This window comes from Trichomycterus rosablanca, chromosome 6, assembly GCF_030014385.1.
Source record: "Trichomycterus rosablanca isolate fTriRos1 chromosome 6, fTriRos1.hap1, whole genome shotgun sequence".
Lineage (NCBI taxonomy): Eukaryota > Metazoa > Chordata > Actinopteri > Siluriformes > Trichomycteridae > Trichomycterus > Trichomycterus rosablanca.
In genome coordinates, this window is record NC_085993.1 from 2921778 (window position 1) to 2940000 (window position 18223).

Here is an 18223-nt window from a genome sequence, read left to right on the forward strand (position 1 = left end):
AAAGAGACAAACGACGCTGCTTTCATCTATACCGATACACTCACTGTCTATTTTATATATATAGAAGCACTTTGTAGTTCTACAATTACTGACTGTAGTCCATCTGTTTCTCTACATGCTTTAAAGCCTGCTTTCATGCTGTTCTTCAATGGTCAGGACCCCCACAGGACCACCACAGAGCAGGTATTATTTAGGTGGTGGATGATTCTCAGCACTGCAGTGACACTGACATGGTGGTGGTGTGTTAGTGTGTGTTGTGCTGGTATGAGTGGATCAAACACAATTTTTTTTAAACACCTTACTGTCACTGCTGGACTGAGAATAAGTCCACCAACCAAAGACATCCACCCAACAGCGCCCCGTGGGCAGCGTCCTGTGACCACTGATGAAGGTCTAGAAGATGACCGACTCAAACAGCAGCAATAGATGAGATGAGCGATCGTCTCTGACTTTACATCTACAAGGTGGACCGACTAGGTAGGAGTGTCTAATAGAGTGGACGGTGAGTGGACACGGTCCAGCACAACAATAACACACCACCACGTCAGTGTCACCGCAGTGCTGAGAATCATCCACCACCTAAATCAGGGGTGTCAAACTCAAGGCCCGCGGGCCAGATCCGGCCCGCCGCGTCATATGATCCGGCCCGCGAGAGCTTAAACGACTGTATGATTGTTGTGATGGTTCGAGTCGTTACAGAGACGCGCTTATAATTGAATGCGCTCCTGCGCCTTTAAGAGACAACGTGACATCGTAGTCATGACAACTAACTTTAACCTTCGCTAAGAAGCCATGTGACTTTTACAGCAAAAGAACGCGGGGTAGCGTAGTCAGTAATGTAAACAATAATAAATAAATACAGATAATTATATTGCAATATAATACCCAAGCATCGTCTGCAAGTAGTGGCGTTTTAGTTAAAAATTTACCGTAGTTAAATACTGTTGTTACGTTACTATAGCAATTAGTATCTTTACACACAATTTTAACTCGTTATTTTACGTTTGGTTAAATCTCATATTACACCAGATGCAACACTTGACTACAGCTGTGTGCTTTTACTGTATTAGGTTCTTTATTGTTTTTATTGTTTGTATTTTTACTTTATTTTGATGCACACAGCTGGGGAGCAAATAAACCGACTGTATTCTGAAGGTGTCTGTCTGTCTGTCTGTCTGTCTGTCTGTCTGTCTGTCTGTCTGTCTGTCTAGCTGAGAAAGGGGGATAAACTATTAGTGAGGGCAGAATGATTGTCTTAAAAATACACTGTAAAATCCTAAACAAACTGCATCTTTTAAAATGCATGCTGATTTTGTGACCTGCAAAGTGACACATCCTGCCAGTAGATGATGTTACACATATTTACACATGATCCTAAAATGTACAAAAAGATAATTAAGAAAATTAAGCATAAGGAGGAAATTTAATGAAAGTGAAAACAAGTTTGTGCTTCAGGAAGAGAAACCGGTGCGTCTCTTGTGTTATGAGGCCGTGTCTGTGGTAAAGTAGAACAATATAAATGCAGAATTCAGCCTCCAAGAAAAACAGCAATGTGACTGCAATCACAGCAGGATACGTTACCATCGGCCCTTCGAGGGCCACCCTAATGCTGATGTGGCCCTCGGTGAAAATGAGTTTGACACCCCTGACCTAAATAATACCTGCTCTGTGGTGGTCCTGTGGGGGTCCGGACCATTGAAGAACAGCATGAAAGTGGGCTAACAAAGCATGCAGACAAACAGATGGACTACAGTCAGTAATTGTAGAACTACAAAGTGCTTCTATATGGTAAGTTGAGCTGATAACATGGACAGTGAGTGTAGAAACAAGGAGGTGGTTTTAATGTTATGGCTGATCAGTGTATATATACAGAATTCTGATTAGAGGGGCGTCTTCTCACCCTTCTAACCACGTACAGACTCGATCCACCCCCACCGGTGTACACCGAGCTCCGCCCCACCCTAAATACTTCCCTACATCCTCACCACACATTTTACTACAGCTGTTATCATTTCCCTGCATTGTCGCCTTTATCAACAGATTACAGATACACACGTACAACACAATCAAAACTCTTTTCCCACAGCCTAGAGGTAGAGGGTCAAGGGCCCTGCCAAAGGGCCCAAGAATGGTGGGTCAGCAAAGCCGGGATTCAACCCGGGATTGCACCACTGTCCTCGAGTTGTACCAAACACAGCCATGCTGTTAATAAATAAAGCTTAATAATTAATAAGATTAAATAATAAAAGCTCCTTACCTTTTTTGATGATATGAACTAAGGTCGATGTCCGACTCTGCCTGTAAGGAAGGAAAAAACACGACAATAAAACAAACTAAGTCTTTATAATAACAGTAAATAAATAAACTAATCGGTTGCGCTGACAAGCACACGCAAGAAATTGGCACTATATTTTTGTTTATGCATTTTTAGTGCATCCAAGTGTCCGACTGCATCACGCTTCCTCTCCACCGATGCCGATCCCCGCTCTGATTGAGGAAAACGAAGCTAACCCACGCCCCCTCCGACACGTGGGCAGCAGCCGTATGCATCTCATCACCTACACTTTGACGAGTGCAGTGCAGCTCAGCGTCGTGTACGGAGAGACACGCCCTGAGAGCACTCTTTTCTCATCTCTGTGCAGGCGCCATCAATCAGCCAGCAGAGGTCGTAATCGCACCGGTCATGAGAGAGAGTCCCCGTCCGGTTTAGTCCCGCCCATATCTGAACGACAGGCCGATCGTCGCTCACGTGGCCGCTCGGCCTCAGCCGGCAGGCAGAGCCGAGACTCGATACGATGTATTACAGATCCCAGCTCTGGTTCCAGCGTGTGTTTTCACCGCTGCGCCGCCTGAGCGGCCCAACGGAACCCTTTTCCACCCAAGCACTCTGCACAGGTGACTCTATTCGCCAATCAGGGTCCTTACACAGCGTTTGAAGACCCCACCCACATAATCCGGTCAATCCCTCCCTACAGGCAATGCCAGTTACGCTAGTTGGCGGGCAGCCGACCGGTGGCAACGCCGAGTTTCGAAGCCAGGAGTTCAGAATCTACGCACTGGTGCGCTGCCCCTCACTGGGATTTTAAAGTGGCCCTTAAAGCCTAATCAGAGTGGTTTGTCAAAGTGGGGAGTCGATTTGTTTCTTTATATGAATTTACAAAGACGCTTTAGATTAGGGATTAGGGTGTTTGTGTGACCGAGGGGCATTGGGGCCACATCCGTCTACAATTTACTGCTTTTTATAAAGAGATGAAACTAACAGTGAGCAGAATTAAGTTGAAAATTTAATTGCTCACCTCTGGGGTAGAGTTTAATAGATTTTTTTTTAGTATTTTATATGCCGTTTTTCATGACGTCTGCTTCTAAGAATCTAAGCCGTTATTTGGGTTGGACTGAGATGAAGATTTCCTTGTAGTTGTTTGTAATGTAGAATTTTGCTCTGTTGTTCTAATCAGAACTGAAAACAAGAAAACAAACTTTCTTTTTGAACCAGCTACGGTCAGGTTATGGAAAACCTTGTGGCATTAAACGACCCAGATAAAGAGATCACGCCGGCAAATAAAGAGCACAAACGCTGCGCTGACAGACTGTCGTTTCCAGGCCAAACACATCGGTCTGGTGCGTAGGGGGGAAACTGAAAGTGCTCCGTGGGTTCGGGTGATTATCATCATCATCATAGTGTATCATTATGGTGTAAACAGGAGCTGGTGCTTCTGAGGCAAATGTAAAGGTGTCAAAAGCGAAGAAAGTCAATAATCAATCAACTCCTGATACTCTTCACTGATACAGTCGTGATCAACATTACAGGCACTTTTGACTTTAGTATAAAGATTCCAATATATTTAGAAATAAGTGATTTTGAAGTGAATTTTGACATTAAAATGATATGGTGTGTCGACCGAGCACCTCACATTAAATGATACTTTGTTGATATGTTTTATTTTATTACCTTTGTTGTTCTATGCAAATAAAAGGGCATTATGTAAGGTTTGTGTTTAGTGATTTAACATTTTTATTTGTGTAGCGTTCAATCTGCACTATGAGGCGTCCTAGCAATCCTACGGCAATTCAGTCAGCGATCGCTCAGTCAGAATGTCCAAGATGTCGAAGTACAGCACTTACAAACACGACTGGATAACTGAGTTTGGAAAACCCCCGACACATCCAGTAGACGCGTTGTATCGAAACACGGGCAAGAGTGTTCGTATCCGAGACGGAACATGAAGCCTCGCACCGGCGCTGGGCGTTCTAGGTTTACGTTCAGCTATTAAGGGAGCCGTGCTGTGTGTTGTAGCTTCTATTTATTCTATCATTTAGTTTATGAGTGTAATTTAATGACTGACGTGAAATGTGGCTCTTTTCTTTAAAAATCTTTGAAGGTCCGTAAAATTAAGCACATTTTTCTGTGAATTTTGTAGAGCCCTATTAATAAGTGATGACTAATATATTTCAAAATATGCGGGACAGGTGGAATTTAAGGCTAGGAATGTTGAAAAATCTTTAAAAGCAGATCAGGAACATCCAGAAAAAGCTTGTTCCTCTATGGGGAAAGAAGAGTAAAGGATTTGTTTAAGAATTTCTTCTTGAACTGTCGTATTATTACGATGCAATGTTCCTCATCAAAAGATTGCCAGGATTTAAGGTCTCATAGTATCTCAAATCCTAAAAAGATTTAGTTTATCCATTTAGTCTGTTTTACGCTGTGTTCACAGCGTGGTTATATTCACGACAGGAAAGGTAGATCATTCTCACGTCAGTCTATCACCCTTGTTGTTCTGCCTAATTGGTGCAAATTCCCATAAAACCTGAAATGTACTGATGCTCAGTAGTACCGTGTACTCGAACCTTCAAACCGTTCATGGAAACAATTACCGCCGCGATCTCGCGGCTACAGAACAGACAGACCGTGCGGAATGCAATCGAGGTTCAAACGGTAGAATCTGGATCGTATTGTGGAGGAACGGACGCTGCCTTCTACACAGCGTCTACGTCAACGTGACGACACCGAGATGCTTTTGGCTTGTGGTTATGGTGGCTGCCGGCATTCAGACGTTGCCCGTACAAGCATAAACAAAAAGCTAAAAAAAAAAAAAATACATTTTAGGTGAACTGAGACCAGAACAAAGACCTAAACGTAGATTTTTATTAAGTTTGTACTTTGGGGTAAAAAAGGTAAATGAAGAGCACAAATCTTTATTTTTGATGGTCGATTCGGATTCCTGTACAGCCAAACTGGTAGACTAAATAAACACACTTATTATATAGACACATGACTAAGAGCCAAAAAGGCATTTTAAATAATAACGTTTGTATTGAATATGATTAAACAAGCTTTCAGGTGGTGCAGTGGTCTTTTACTCTAGCCCACCACCTCTGGAGATCGAACCCGGATCCATCAGCCGCTGACCACCTCCCTAATAGTGTGTTGGTCCCACTTTTGCTGCCAAAACAGCCCTGTAAATGTGCTGCTCTGTGTATTCTGACACCTTTCTATCAGAACCAGGATGAATTTCTTCAGCAGTTTGAGCTACAGTAGCTCGTCTGTTGGATCGGACCACACGTGCATCAGTGAGCCTCGGCCGCCCATGACCCTGTCGCCGGTTTACCACTCTTCCTTCCTTGGATCACTTCTGATAGATACTGACCACTGCAGACCGGGACACACCCCACAAGAGCTGCAGTTTTGGAGATGCTCTGACCCGGTCGTCTAGCCATCACAATCTGGCCCTCAGATCCTCACGCTCGCCCATTTTTCCTGCTTCTAACATCAACTTTGAGGATAAAATGTCACTCGCTGCCTAATATATCCCCCCCACTAACAGGTGCCGTGATGAAGAGATAATCAGTGTTATTCACTTCACCTGTCAGTGCTCATAATGTTATGTCTGGTCGGTGTATATCAATTAAATGGGACCTCCGTAAGACAGCACTGCACCAGCACTGCACCAGCGTGGTCAGATCTTATTATCAGATCTGTGTGATATACTGAAATACAATTATAAGCAATGCAAACGGTTTTTTATTATTTTTATTGACAAATACATCAAATTTATGCAAAGACTCAATAATTACAGGACTCACGCTTCTGCAATTCGATCTGGCATGCTGGGTATCAGCTTCTAAACCAAGTTCTGACTGATGGCAACCTATTCTTGTGTAATCGGTGCTTGGAGTTTATCACAATCTCTGTGTTTTTGTTTGTCCACCCGGTTTTTGAGGATTGTTTTTTGTGATTAAGTTAATTTCCATAACAAGGAATGTCTAAGCAATTAATAGCAAATCATCTGATCACTCTTCACAACATTTACATTTCGGCATTTAGGAGACGCCTTTATCCAAAGTGACTTACAATAAAGTTACAGAATACAGTCCGAGCAATTGAGGGTTAAGGGCCAGCAGCCCTAGGCTTGAACCAGCGACCTTCTGGTTACTAGTCCAGTACCTTAAGCACTCTTTATTAAAAGCAGTAAATTGTACAGTTCTAATAAGCTGTTAAATGTTTAGATGTTACAATCAGACAATTAGAAGTAGGCAGAGTAAAACATCAACATTATTTTACTATTTAAACAAACAAATGCAAAAAAAAAAACAAATGTGAACAAAATGTGCAGGTTTTTAAACTTTACACTCTTTTGTTTTGAGTCTAATTACATCATTTGTTTTTCAGTCCTTTGTTATTGTTGGATATTCTTATTAAAATCACAGAGCTGGTCCTGACTGCTTCAGTTCTGGACGTGTTAAACTTTATAAAACAGTCTTTGTTGCTTTTGCAGTTCAGTTAGTGAAGCTTCAGGTGTGACGCTCCGCATCGTTCATGTATTTCTCAGTTTAGTACCGTAACAGCGATTTAAAGCCTAAATTGTGATCGTTAAACAGCTTTACACCTGACTTCAGTAAATAAATACTTTAAAAGTTCACGTCTCGTTAAAAACTCCACCGTCAGTCACACTCAGTTCTATTCGCATTACGGTGAAGCCGATACACTCGCACACACGTAAATCCAAACTTACGGAAATTTAAAGACACAGCGCTCCCGTCAAAAACAATCCTGTTGTATTGCATGTTTGATGTACATTTATTTACGTCTAATTTATAACTGCCACCGACCTCATGCGGGCCGGTTGGGGATGTCCGGATGTGGCCCGCGGGCCGTACAATGCCCAGGTCTGATCTAGATAATCGCTGTATTCGGCCGAGTGTTTATTTTTTAGGTGCCGTATCAGATTGGTAGTAATTGTAGATCGTTTGGTTCAATGATATGTTTTTTTTCTTATGAGCCACCGTACTTGTATGCGTGTTGTAACTGTAACAGACTTTTCTGTGCTTGTATCGTGACGATGGTTTGATGGACGTTTCTACGCGAAGTGAGTGTGTTTTGACCCTTTGAGGCTTCCAAAGCGCATGGAATAGCGTGCTTGGCTAACGCGATGACTCTAGCTGTCCGCTATCCGGTACCGTAACAGAAGAAGTTAATACAGTGTTAAATGCTCCCGTGTATTTATTTCTTTATTAAGCGAGTGCATCACTACCACGCTCGGTTACATAACTAAGCCAATCAGAGCGCTCGATACTGAGATGTCGTTCAGTCTTGTAACACGTAAACTGGTAAAAGCTGTACGTTATGGTCCTGAAGTTTTAATACTGGGATTAAAAGTTATTGTTTTGTAAACCGGAGTGATCCTCGACTCACACACCATATAAACAGTAAAATTCTACAGTAATGAACGCAGCTCTGCTCCCACCGCCTCGTGAAGCGCTCGCACTGCAGACGTCACACTTCACTGCTGGACTCGTTTCACTTTCCAATTTAAAGTATTTCCACACAGCGGCCATGCTGACGTAAAACAAAGGATCGGGTTTAGTAAAGCCGATACCGATCAGTTAAAAACATGCCTTGATCGGATCGGGACATCCCTAGTTAGGGGCATTGCTTAAGAGCCCATTATCGGCAACCTGGCTGGCAGTGGTGGGGCTTGAACCAACGACCTTCTGATTACTAGTCCAGTACCTTAACCGCTAGGCTACAACCGCCCTGTAACTCAACAATCTAGACCTAATGCAAACTGCCACCATAAAAACCGAAGCAGCAAGTCAAACACAGTCATGGATGATTTAGTATCTCCAATCCACCTCACTTGTTTGTCTTTGTACTGTGGGAGGAAACCCACACGGACACGGGGAGAACATGCAACCTCCACGCAGAAAGGACCCGGACCGCCCCGCCTGGGGATCGAACCCATGACCTTGTTGCTGTGAGGCGACGGTGCTACCCACTGAAGCAGCAAATTTTGTATGTATGTTGACTGTATGTTGTACTGGATTCACACACACTATGCATGACTCAAACTGTGTGTGTGTGTGTGTGTGTGTGTGTGTGTGTGTGTGTGTGTGTGTGTGTGTGTGTGTGTGTGTGTGTGTGTGTGTGTGTGTGTGTGTGTGTGTGTGTGTGTGTGTGTGTGTGTGTGTGTGTGTGTGTGTGTGTGTGAAGAGGCCGAAGCTTAAACGGTATTTAAAAAAGTTGTGGCCTAGCGGTTAAGGTACTGGACTAGTAATCCAAAGGTTGCTGGTTCAAGCCCCACCACTGCCAGGCTGCCACTGTTGGGCCCTTGAGCAAGGCCCTTAACCCTCAATTGCTGCAAGTCGCCTTGGATAAAGCTGTAAACGTAAATATACTAACATGGCAATGACATGCGAGAGTGTGTTATGGTGGGCAGTTAAAGGACTGGACTAGGGCTGCAACTATCGATTATTTTTGTAATCGAGTATTCTATCGATTATTCCAGCGATTAATCGAGTAATCGGATAAGAAATACTTTTGCTTTAACAAAGAGCAAAAACAAATACATATTAGATTAAATAAGACGTGTTTCTTAAACCAAACTGTACATTTGTATTCCTTGCATACAGGACAGTTTAACATTTTTTAAATGCAAAAATAAATAAATCAATTTAATTTTAAAATGTAAACAGGCAACCTGAAACATCAGGTCATCAAGTCATAAATAATAATAAACCAAAATACATGAACATAAGCCTGTAATTTGTGCAACTTTCAAAACTCAAAGTTTCAGCTACAGCTCACGCAGAACATAAAGCTTTAATATTTTGTTGGGAGGTTTTGTGGTGTTTGTAGGGGGATAAAAATCTGTCAGGATTGTGTCTCTAGATGAGGTAGATCTGGTGTGTGTGTGTGTGTGTGTGTGTGTGTGTGTGTGTGTGTGTGTTTGCCTAAATCTTCATAAAAGCCTGTGGTGGTTGAAAGGAAGTAAAGTCAGTAAACATGAGTAAAGTAAACACGACGCTCTGATGGTGTGGATGTTCTACTGAGTTTTAGTTTTATCAGCTTAAAATGATCTCAAACTTTCTGTGGTTTTCTCTGTCCGGTCTCCTCCTGTTCGCTATTTTCTCTCTATATTTTGGGACGCAGCCCTCAGATTCTTCACGTCGCCTGCACACGGCGTTAAACACGCTGCGCAAAAGTGAAAGTCGTCCGTGTGAAACACCGCGAGCTGTATACGGTCGTGCGGATTAAACGATTCCTCGATGCAAAAAATTTGAATCGATGATTTTTAGTAATCGATTTACTCGAGGAATCGTTTCAGCCCTAGACTGGACTAATAATCAGAAGGTTGCCAGTTCAAGCCCCACGACTGCCAAGTCGCCACTGTTAGGCCCTTAATTGGTTGACTTGTAAGTCGCTTTGGATAAACGCGTCTGCTAAATGCCACGAATGCAAATGTGATGTAAACGTGTTATTATTACTGCAGTGATGAGAATGTTCCAACACACATCATCATCTGGGGGTCACAGGATGTACAGAGCAACATATGGGCCACATTCAGTTTTGTTTGTTTGTTTGTTTTATTGTTTAACGCCGTGTTAACACATTGGTTACATTCATGGCAGGAACATTGAAGTTTTTTATTTATTTATTTATTTATTGTTTTATTTATCGTCGTATGCGAGTCCTTAGTTTCGTATTCGTGAATGATCTGTGATTGGTTGACTGGGGGGGGGGGGGGGGGTTTAACACCATGTCTACATGACATTAATAATCGTGGCCGAGAGGTAATTCATTCGATTTTTGATGTCCGTCTTCAGCCGTTTGTGATTAGTCGAGTATTTGCGAGAAATTTTTTTTATAATGTTTAGGTGTGAATGAGTCAATCTGGTGTCTCCAATGCAGCATCTAGTCCATACAGCTCGCTCCATTCTGTTTGTTGGCGTAGGTTTGTGGTGTGTGTTGATATCGGGGTATTTTTCATGAAGTTTATTATTGTGTTGTGATTCCAATTTAAGTTGCCAATTGTTTCTGATGTATTTCATGATCTGTGGTTTAATAGCCGATATTAATAGCTTATTTTTTGGTTGGAGGTTTTTCGTTTCCTCGGATGCCGATGTGCCCTGGGATTAGGGCTGGGCGATATATCGAGATTTTATAATATATCGATATATTTTCATACGCGATATAAGATAAGACAATATCGCGTATATCGATATAGATGTTGCGTTCCAGTTAGATCCGACAGTTCGACTTTCTCTTCTCCCAGTTTGTCTCTGCACATGTTCACCCGCCCCGCCCCTCTCCCTCACTGCCCCGCCCCTCTCCCTCACCTGCCCCGCCTCTCTCCCTCACCTGCCCCGCCCCTCTCCCTCACTGCCCCGCCCCCTCCCTCACTGCCCCGCCCCGCTCCCTCACTGCCCCGCCCCGCTCCCTCACTGCCCCGCCTCTCTCCCTCACCTGCCCCGCCTCTCTCCCTCACTGCCCCGCCCCTCTCCCTCACTGCCCCGCCCCTCTCCCTCACTGAACACAACTCGCCCCTCCCCACCGCTTCACCAGTAATTCCTGCAGGCAGCGATAGCATGGAGACGCATAAAGACGTGACAGAAGCTATAGAAGAGGAGCTGCTTACTAAAATGAATAATAATGGCTCAATTATTCGGAGATGGTTCGGATTCAAAGTGTCAGATGAGCAGCAGAATAATGTATTCTGTAGAGAACGCCGAAAACGAGTCCAGATAAAAGGTTCCAGCTCCGTGTACCTTTCGTTTTTTACTTCAAATCCCAAAGTTGAAAAACAAGAAAACGAGTCGTTATTCGTTTCAAAAACCAATATAAACATACAAGCGCACGCACGGGCTGACATGCACGTTAGTTTATACTGGAGGATATCCCAACGTCCGAGACTCATTTATTTATTTATCTTCTATTATAGTGTTTCTTGTTCTCGGCCAATAAACATCCAAAAATTTATAAAATTGCATGAACTAACTCTGCAGTAAACAAGGAGCAAACAGCAATTAAACAACAAATAAATCTGTTAAATAATAATAAAGTGCATGAAGCAGAACGCTGATTAAAATGCATTAAATATTGTAATATTTACACAGTAACATGAACGATTAGTTCTGCCTGTATTACAGAATTGAGTTCTATACGGTAAATATATATTAATGTAAATATTAATGTTGTGGCGACGGATGTAAAATAATGTATAAAGTCCAAACATGTGAGGGGGGGTTTAACGAGAACGCTATATTTAATGTCACACAAGCTCAGTGCAAAACACGCAAGCTCACACGAGCGCAGCCGGAAACGATCAATTTCTGTTATCTTCCCTACACACTCGCTCCCTGCGCCCTATAGCGCACTTAACATTCTTAAAGGGACAGACAATATATTTGTAATTCACATCACACGACAGGTGAGACGTTAGAAAACTACAAACTTTTTCTTACAATAGTAATTTTTTTTCTTAAGGAAAAACAGTTCTTGTGTGAAGCTTCACCAGCATGAATATTAATAAAAGTGTCTTTTTGTTATTACCTTATGGGATGAAAAAATATCGAGATATATATCGTATATCGCCATTCAGCTAAAATATATCGAGATATTATTTTTGATCCATATCGCCCAGCCCTACCTGGGATCCAGCCAAATTTTATTTCAAAGTTTGCTTTGGTCAGTCTTTGGGTTTGATATAAAACTTTATTTATCGTTGGATGGTCTTGAGAGATAGTTTCCAGGGCATCTGTGTAGATTATTGACTTTTTTTTTATTATTATGCCACATTCAGTAATTGTATAGCCACAAAGTTCATTTGTACGGTAGGTATAGCTTTTAAAAAATGCTCAGTAAAAGTAAATATATTCCATTTAAAACAAGCAGAAGTGTGAAACTATTACAAGTACACTAGTGAAGTGTGCAAGGCCTACCTGCAGGAAGCCTCCATCCCCGAAATGTAGTACCTCCAGGATTTTGTTTGACTGGATGAAAGCTGCAGACAGACACAGGACAAATTCTCATGAGGTTTAGGTTATCAGCGCACAAAAGGCCGTCTGAACCGCACGAGCGTTAAATATCGGTCTCACAGAGCATCGGATTCATAGAGCATTACCTAGGAGACAATACACCGAGGGGCTGAAGAAAGAGAAAACCATTACTGCGTCTATCTCGGCATTCTTCACCGTCAGAGTAACCTAGCTCACCGTCTCGGGCGTACGCACCAGACCGGCGGGGACGGAGCGCGCGGCTCGGTACGACGTACTTCCTGGAAATGCCCGTTTTTTACTTTCAAAATAGCACATCGCTATGCTAACGCAGTTAAAACAGAAGAGGGGGGTGGGGCTGCGCTCATCGCGGCTCAGCTTCCTCAAATTTGAAAACAAACGAGTCGCTGCAGCGAGGACTTCCATCGATACGGGAATCTGACTTTTCAAACACTGGTTAGTGGTAACACAGGACTAGTAACCTTACGAGTGGCGCATCGGCCCGATAGCTGCATTCTACCGACGTCCCAGTCACACGTTTATCATCACCACTAAATCAGGCTGAGTGCTGAATAATATCATCAATAACCAATCTGACCCCGACAGCTCGTTAAGCAAAGCCGAGACGCCGCAGGAAAGTTATGCAAACTTCAAAGCTGTGGTGGTGGTGGTGGTTTTATGACTGGTTTTGACACACACAGTACCAGTCAAAAGTTTGGACACACTTTCTCATTCCTGTGGTTTTTCTTGATTTTTTTTTTATTTTCAACATTGTAGATTAATACTGAAGACGTCCAAACTATGAAGGAACACGTATGGAATTATGTAGTGAACAAAAAAGTGTTAAACACACCAGAATATGTTTTATATTTTATATTCTTTAAAGTAGCATATTTTGCTTTGATGAAAGCTTTGCACACTTTTTGGCATTTTCTCAATCAGCTTCATGAGGTGCCACCTGGAACGGTTTTCAATAGAGATGCATGAGTACCGACCGGGCTCATGAACTCGTACTCGTACTCGCAAACGAGGCTCCGATACTAAACATCCGATACCGTGTGCCTAGTGCACGTCGCTGCGTTATGCCCGGTTCACACTACACGATTTTTGCCCTGATTTTCGCTCGGCGCTCGGCGACCGGATCGAGTTTTCTAGCACGTCAGATATCTGATCTGAGATGTGCGACTGGCAGCGAGTGACATGTCGAACAGCCAATGAGAACGCGGGATACGGTGCGAGGGGAAACGCAGGAGAGGAGTGTAAACCGGTGGGACAGGGGGATGATATAGATTATATCAGAATACATCAGCACACACACGTTTTACAGTATTTCTGACCTGATCTTTCTCTACAAAACACCAACATTGCAAAAATATTTATTAACCTCCAACTCACTACAGAACGATCCATGCTATTCGTGTTGCCAAATCCACTCAGATTCATTTATTTTTCTTCCTTGATTTCATCACGTCAGCGCACGAACACTTTGATCACTCGCTACTTGTTGACGTGCATTTTTGGACGTGGTATCGTTAAACTTCTCGTCACTTCTCTCGTTTGTTTTCGTTTAAAAAAAAAAAAACGGTATTCTAAATAGGTATCGGTATCGGCAAGTACAAAAATACTCGTACTCGTACTCAGTTGGGAAAAAAAATGGTATCAATGCATCCCTAGTTATAAACAGTAATAATAACGTAACGACGCGTCTCCTGTTGTTCTGACTCTTGTGTTTGTATATGTGATGTGCATATATTTGCTCTATCTGCAAAAAACAAACATTATGGGGAGTGATTTCTGTACTGGATGTCGTACGTGGTCGCGTTAGTTTATACTGGACGATCGCCCGACGTCCGACACGTCATTTATTTATTTATCTTCTATTATAGTATTTTTTTGTTCTCGGCCAATAAACAACTTTGCAGTAAACAAGGAGCAAACAGCAATTAAACAACAAATAAAGCTGTTAAATAATAATAAAGTGCATGAAGCAGAATGCTGATTAAAATGCATTAAATGTTATAATAGTTACACAGTGACGTGTACAATTAGTTCTGCCTGTATTACAGAATTGAGTTCTATACGGTAAATATATATTAATGTAAATATTAATGTTGTGGCGACGGATGTAAAATAATGTATAAAGTCCAAACATGTGAGGGGGGGTTTAACGAGAACGCTACTTTTAATGTCATACAAGCTCAGTGCAAAACAACAGAAGAACACGAGCACAGACGGAGACCGTGTCAATTCTGATCTCTTCCCTACACACTCGCTCCCTGCGCCCTATAGTGCACTTAACATTCTTAAAGGGCCAGACAATATATCTGTAATTCACATCACACGACAGGTGAGACGTTAGAAAACAACAAACTTTTTCTTAGAATAGCGCTTTTTTAAGAAAAAATAGTTCCTGTGTGAATTGTAAAATTTGGAACATGTAGCTTTATCTCAGAAGTGTCTTTTTGTTATTACCTTATGGGATGAAAAAATATCGGGATATATATCGTATATTGATCCATATCGCCTGGCCCTACTCAACACAACGACCTACAGCAGCTGGACAGCCAGACAACAACAATCTAACGTGCTGCCTCACAGATTGTATCGTCTAAATCCCTTCAAAGCCGCAGGCATTGATCTTTATGATCTTTATTTATATTTACCTGAACATCCTGCAGCGTATTATAATTCACACTCCACATAAAGACCAGTTTTAGGTGCCAGAGAGTTTAACAAAGCTACACATGTTAAAGCGAGACTTCCAGTTTGAAGTTGAACAAAAATACGAACAAAAATACGCTCGTTTGTTTGGGTTTGAAACGTCATGATTACACTGAAGTTATATTCACAGCAGGATACATTATTATTTTGATCCTGATATATTTATTTATTATATATATGAGTTTTAGAGTCGTCATCAAGTTAAGATTTTAGCTTTGTGGTTTCAGTCGTGTGTGTGTGTGTGTGTGTGTGTGTGTGTGTGTGTGTGTGTGTGAGGAACCTGAGCACTGTTTGGGCGTTTGGTTTATAGATTTCAGTATTTGAAGTATTTGTCGGGTGTGTTTGTTTCTGCTCAATTTGAATAACAAATGTTTGATGGACAGGGATGTGCGGCGTGTCTCACATAATGGGGCGGGGCCGGTTCACCTTGCGTTGTGGCCGATATGGCATCAGAAAAAAAAAAAAAAACTTTTGTCTACCTGCCGTTTTGGTCTGACAGGTGAAGTGAATAACACTGATTATCTCTTCATCACGGCACCTGTTAGTGGGGGGGATATATTAGGCAGCAAGTGACATTTTATCCTCAAAGTTGATGTTAGAAGCAGGAAAAATGGGCGAGTGCGAGGATCTGAGTGAGTTTGACGAGGGCCAGATTGTAACGGCTAGACGACCGGGTCAGAGCATCTCCAAAACTGCAGCTCTTGTGGGGTGTGGAAGGAAGGAACAGTGGTAAACCGGCGACAGGGTCATGGCCTAGGCTCATTGATGCACGTGTGGTCCGATCCAACAGACGAGCCACTGTAGCTCAAACTGCTGAAGAAGTTCATCCTGGTTCTGATAGAAAGGTGTCAGAATACACAGAGCATCACAGTTACAGGGCTGTTTTGGCAGCAAAAGAGGGACCAACACAGTATTAGGAAGGTGGTCATAATGTTATGCCTCATCGGTGTATTTTGTGTAGTCTTGCGTTATGCCTAGTTCCCACTACACGATTGTTGCCTTGATTTTTGCTGGCCGACTGGTCGGCTCGGTGATCGAAAGTCGGCTCTCAATCGCTATGTGTGAACCGTTCAACAACTCGATCTCCTGGCTTGTCAAATATCTGGATCTGAGTCGGCCAACTGGCAATGAGTGCTGTGTCGAACAGCCAGTAAGAACGCAGGATACGGGGTGAGGGGAAACGCAGGGGAGGAGTGTAAAAAGGTGGTACAGGGGCGTAATATAGTTTATATCAGTTTTACAGTATTTCTGACCTTATCGTTCTCTACAAAACATAACACCCACGCTGCATTGCAAAAATATTTATTAACCTCCAACTCACTAGAGAACAATCCATGCTGGTCGTGTTGCCAAATCCACTCAGATTCATTTATTTTTCCTCCTTGATTTTACGCTGCACATCAGCGCACAAACTTCGATCGCTCGCTACGTGTTGACGTGCATTTTTGGACGTGGTGTCATTAAACCCCTCGTCACTTCTCACGTGTGTTTTCGTGACAGAACGTAGTTTGGGAGACCAGAGAAGCTCGCCCGCGATTCCAGTCGGTGATTGATGGTGTAGTGTGTGACCCCCTATCGCCGATCAGTCGTGTAGTGTGAAATACACACCGACTTGAAAGACTCCCGATTACAAGAGATCCAGTCGTGTCGTGTGAACTGTACGGCGACCCGACCACTTGGAGAGTCGTGTAGTGTGAACTTGGCATAACGCCCACGCTTGGTTCCCAAAAACTGGTGGAAACGCGCGTCGGTTCTCTAAAAAAAACACCAAGGTTCGAAGAAACCAGAGTTGTTTTGGTGGAAAAGCGCAACAAGCGTCACTACGTCATTTTGGTTGCTGGTTGCTTGACAAATTTACTAATAATAAAATCATTGTACGCTTTATTGCTGCTCTGGCTTTCTTCCTCTTTCTAAAACTGTGCTGTCCAACCGTACGTCCAGCAGAGTGGCCAAGAGGCTCTTTAAGCTTTTTACTTCTCATATTTAGCAGCATGTCAGTGCCCTCCTCGTGCTAATAATAGCCAGAGAAGCGGTGGAACTGTAGGGAGGTCCAGTCCCGTCCTGTGCTGTGCTGTCCTGTCCAGCTCTACGCTCACATTATTTCTAATGACACCCACACACACACACACAGCACCAAGGGTTTCAATAATGAGTTTTACACTGATAGGTTGATTTCTGGACATTCTGTTCTGCACTGGTCAATACAAAGAACAGATAGTCTCTAACAGATGGTCAATAGCTGATATAACCACATGGGTGAGGGATTAGTTTACAACACGGAGTTACATGCACATTGCACAAATGTCACTTAAAACTTTACTGTGCAAAAAAGAAGCCTCATGTTGACCACGTCCAGAAGCGGCGTCGACTTCTCTGGGCTGGGAGGCATCTAGGGTGGACCATCACACAGTGGAAACGTGTATTGTGGTCAGATGAATCAGCATTCCAGGTCTTATTTGAAATCTTTGGACCAAAGGCGAAAAGGACCATCCAGACTGTTATCAGCAACAAGTCCAAAAGACAGAGTCTGTCATGGTATGGGGTGTGCCAGTACCAGGGTCTGTCATGGTATGGGGGTGTGTCAGTACCAGGGTGTGTCATGGTATGGGGGTGTGTCAGTACCAGGGTGTGTCATGGTATGGAGGTGTGTCAGTACCAGGGTGTGTCATGGTATGGGGGTGTGTCAGTACCAGGGTCTGTCATGGTATGGGGGTGTGTCAGTACCAGGGTGTGTCATGGTATGGGGGTGTGTCAGTACCAGGGTGTGTCATGGTATGGGGGTGTGTCAGTACCAGGGTGTGTCATGGTATGGAGGTGTGTCAGTACCAGGGTCTGTCATGGTATGGGGGTGTGTCAGTACCAGGGTCTGTCATGGTATGGGGGTGTGTCAGTATAGTAACTGATTTATCAAATAAATTCCATTGTTTATAGTTTTGATGGTAAAATATCCCATTTAAAAACTGTATATTAGGTGTGTACCACAGTTATTTAATGTAAACCTGTCACAGCATTCTATAATATTCAATATTATTTTTGAAATAAGAAAACTTGCTTTATTTTCTTCTTCACGTTGGAACCAAAAAACCTCAAGCAGGAGATCGACAAGTCAAGTCTTCAGACCAGTCAACCACAGAAATGAGCAGGAACTAAAAATGTCTTCAACGAAAGGGAAGTGAGAGAGAAGTAGCTCTGTAGTTTCATGTCCAACACAGTCATGGACAATTTAGTGTCT

At 42.8% G+C, this 18223-nt stretch overlaps 1 protein-coding gene across 1 annotated transcript in view; it reads right to left on the reverse strand.

The window, feature by feature from the left end:
- The window catches only part of tmem131 (transmembrane protein 131), a 109725-nt gene that overhangs the window by 66844 nt on the left and 24658 nt on the right, over positions 1-18223 (reverse strand). The window contains exons 2-3 of the mRNA XM_062997264.1: positions 12217-12278; positions 2258-2298 (exon numbers count right to left, since the gene is read on the reverse strand). Of these exons, the coding sequence (XP_062853334.1) occupies positions 2258-2298; positions 12217-12278 (103 nt within the window). The remainder of the gene's footprint in view (positions 1-2257; positions 2299-12216; positions 12279-18223) is intronic.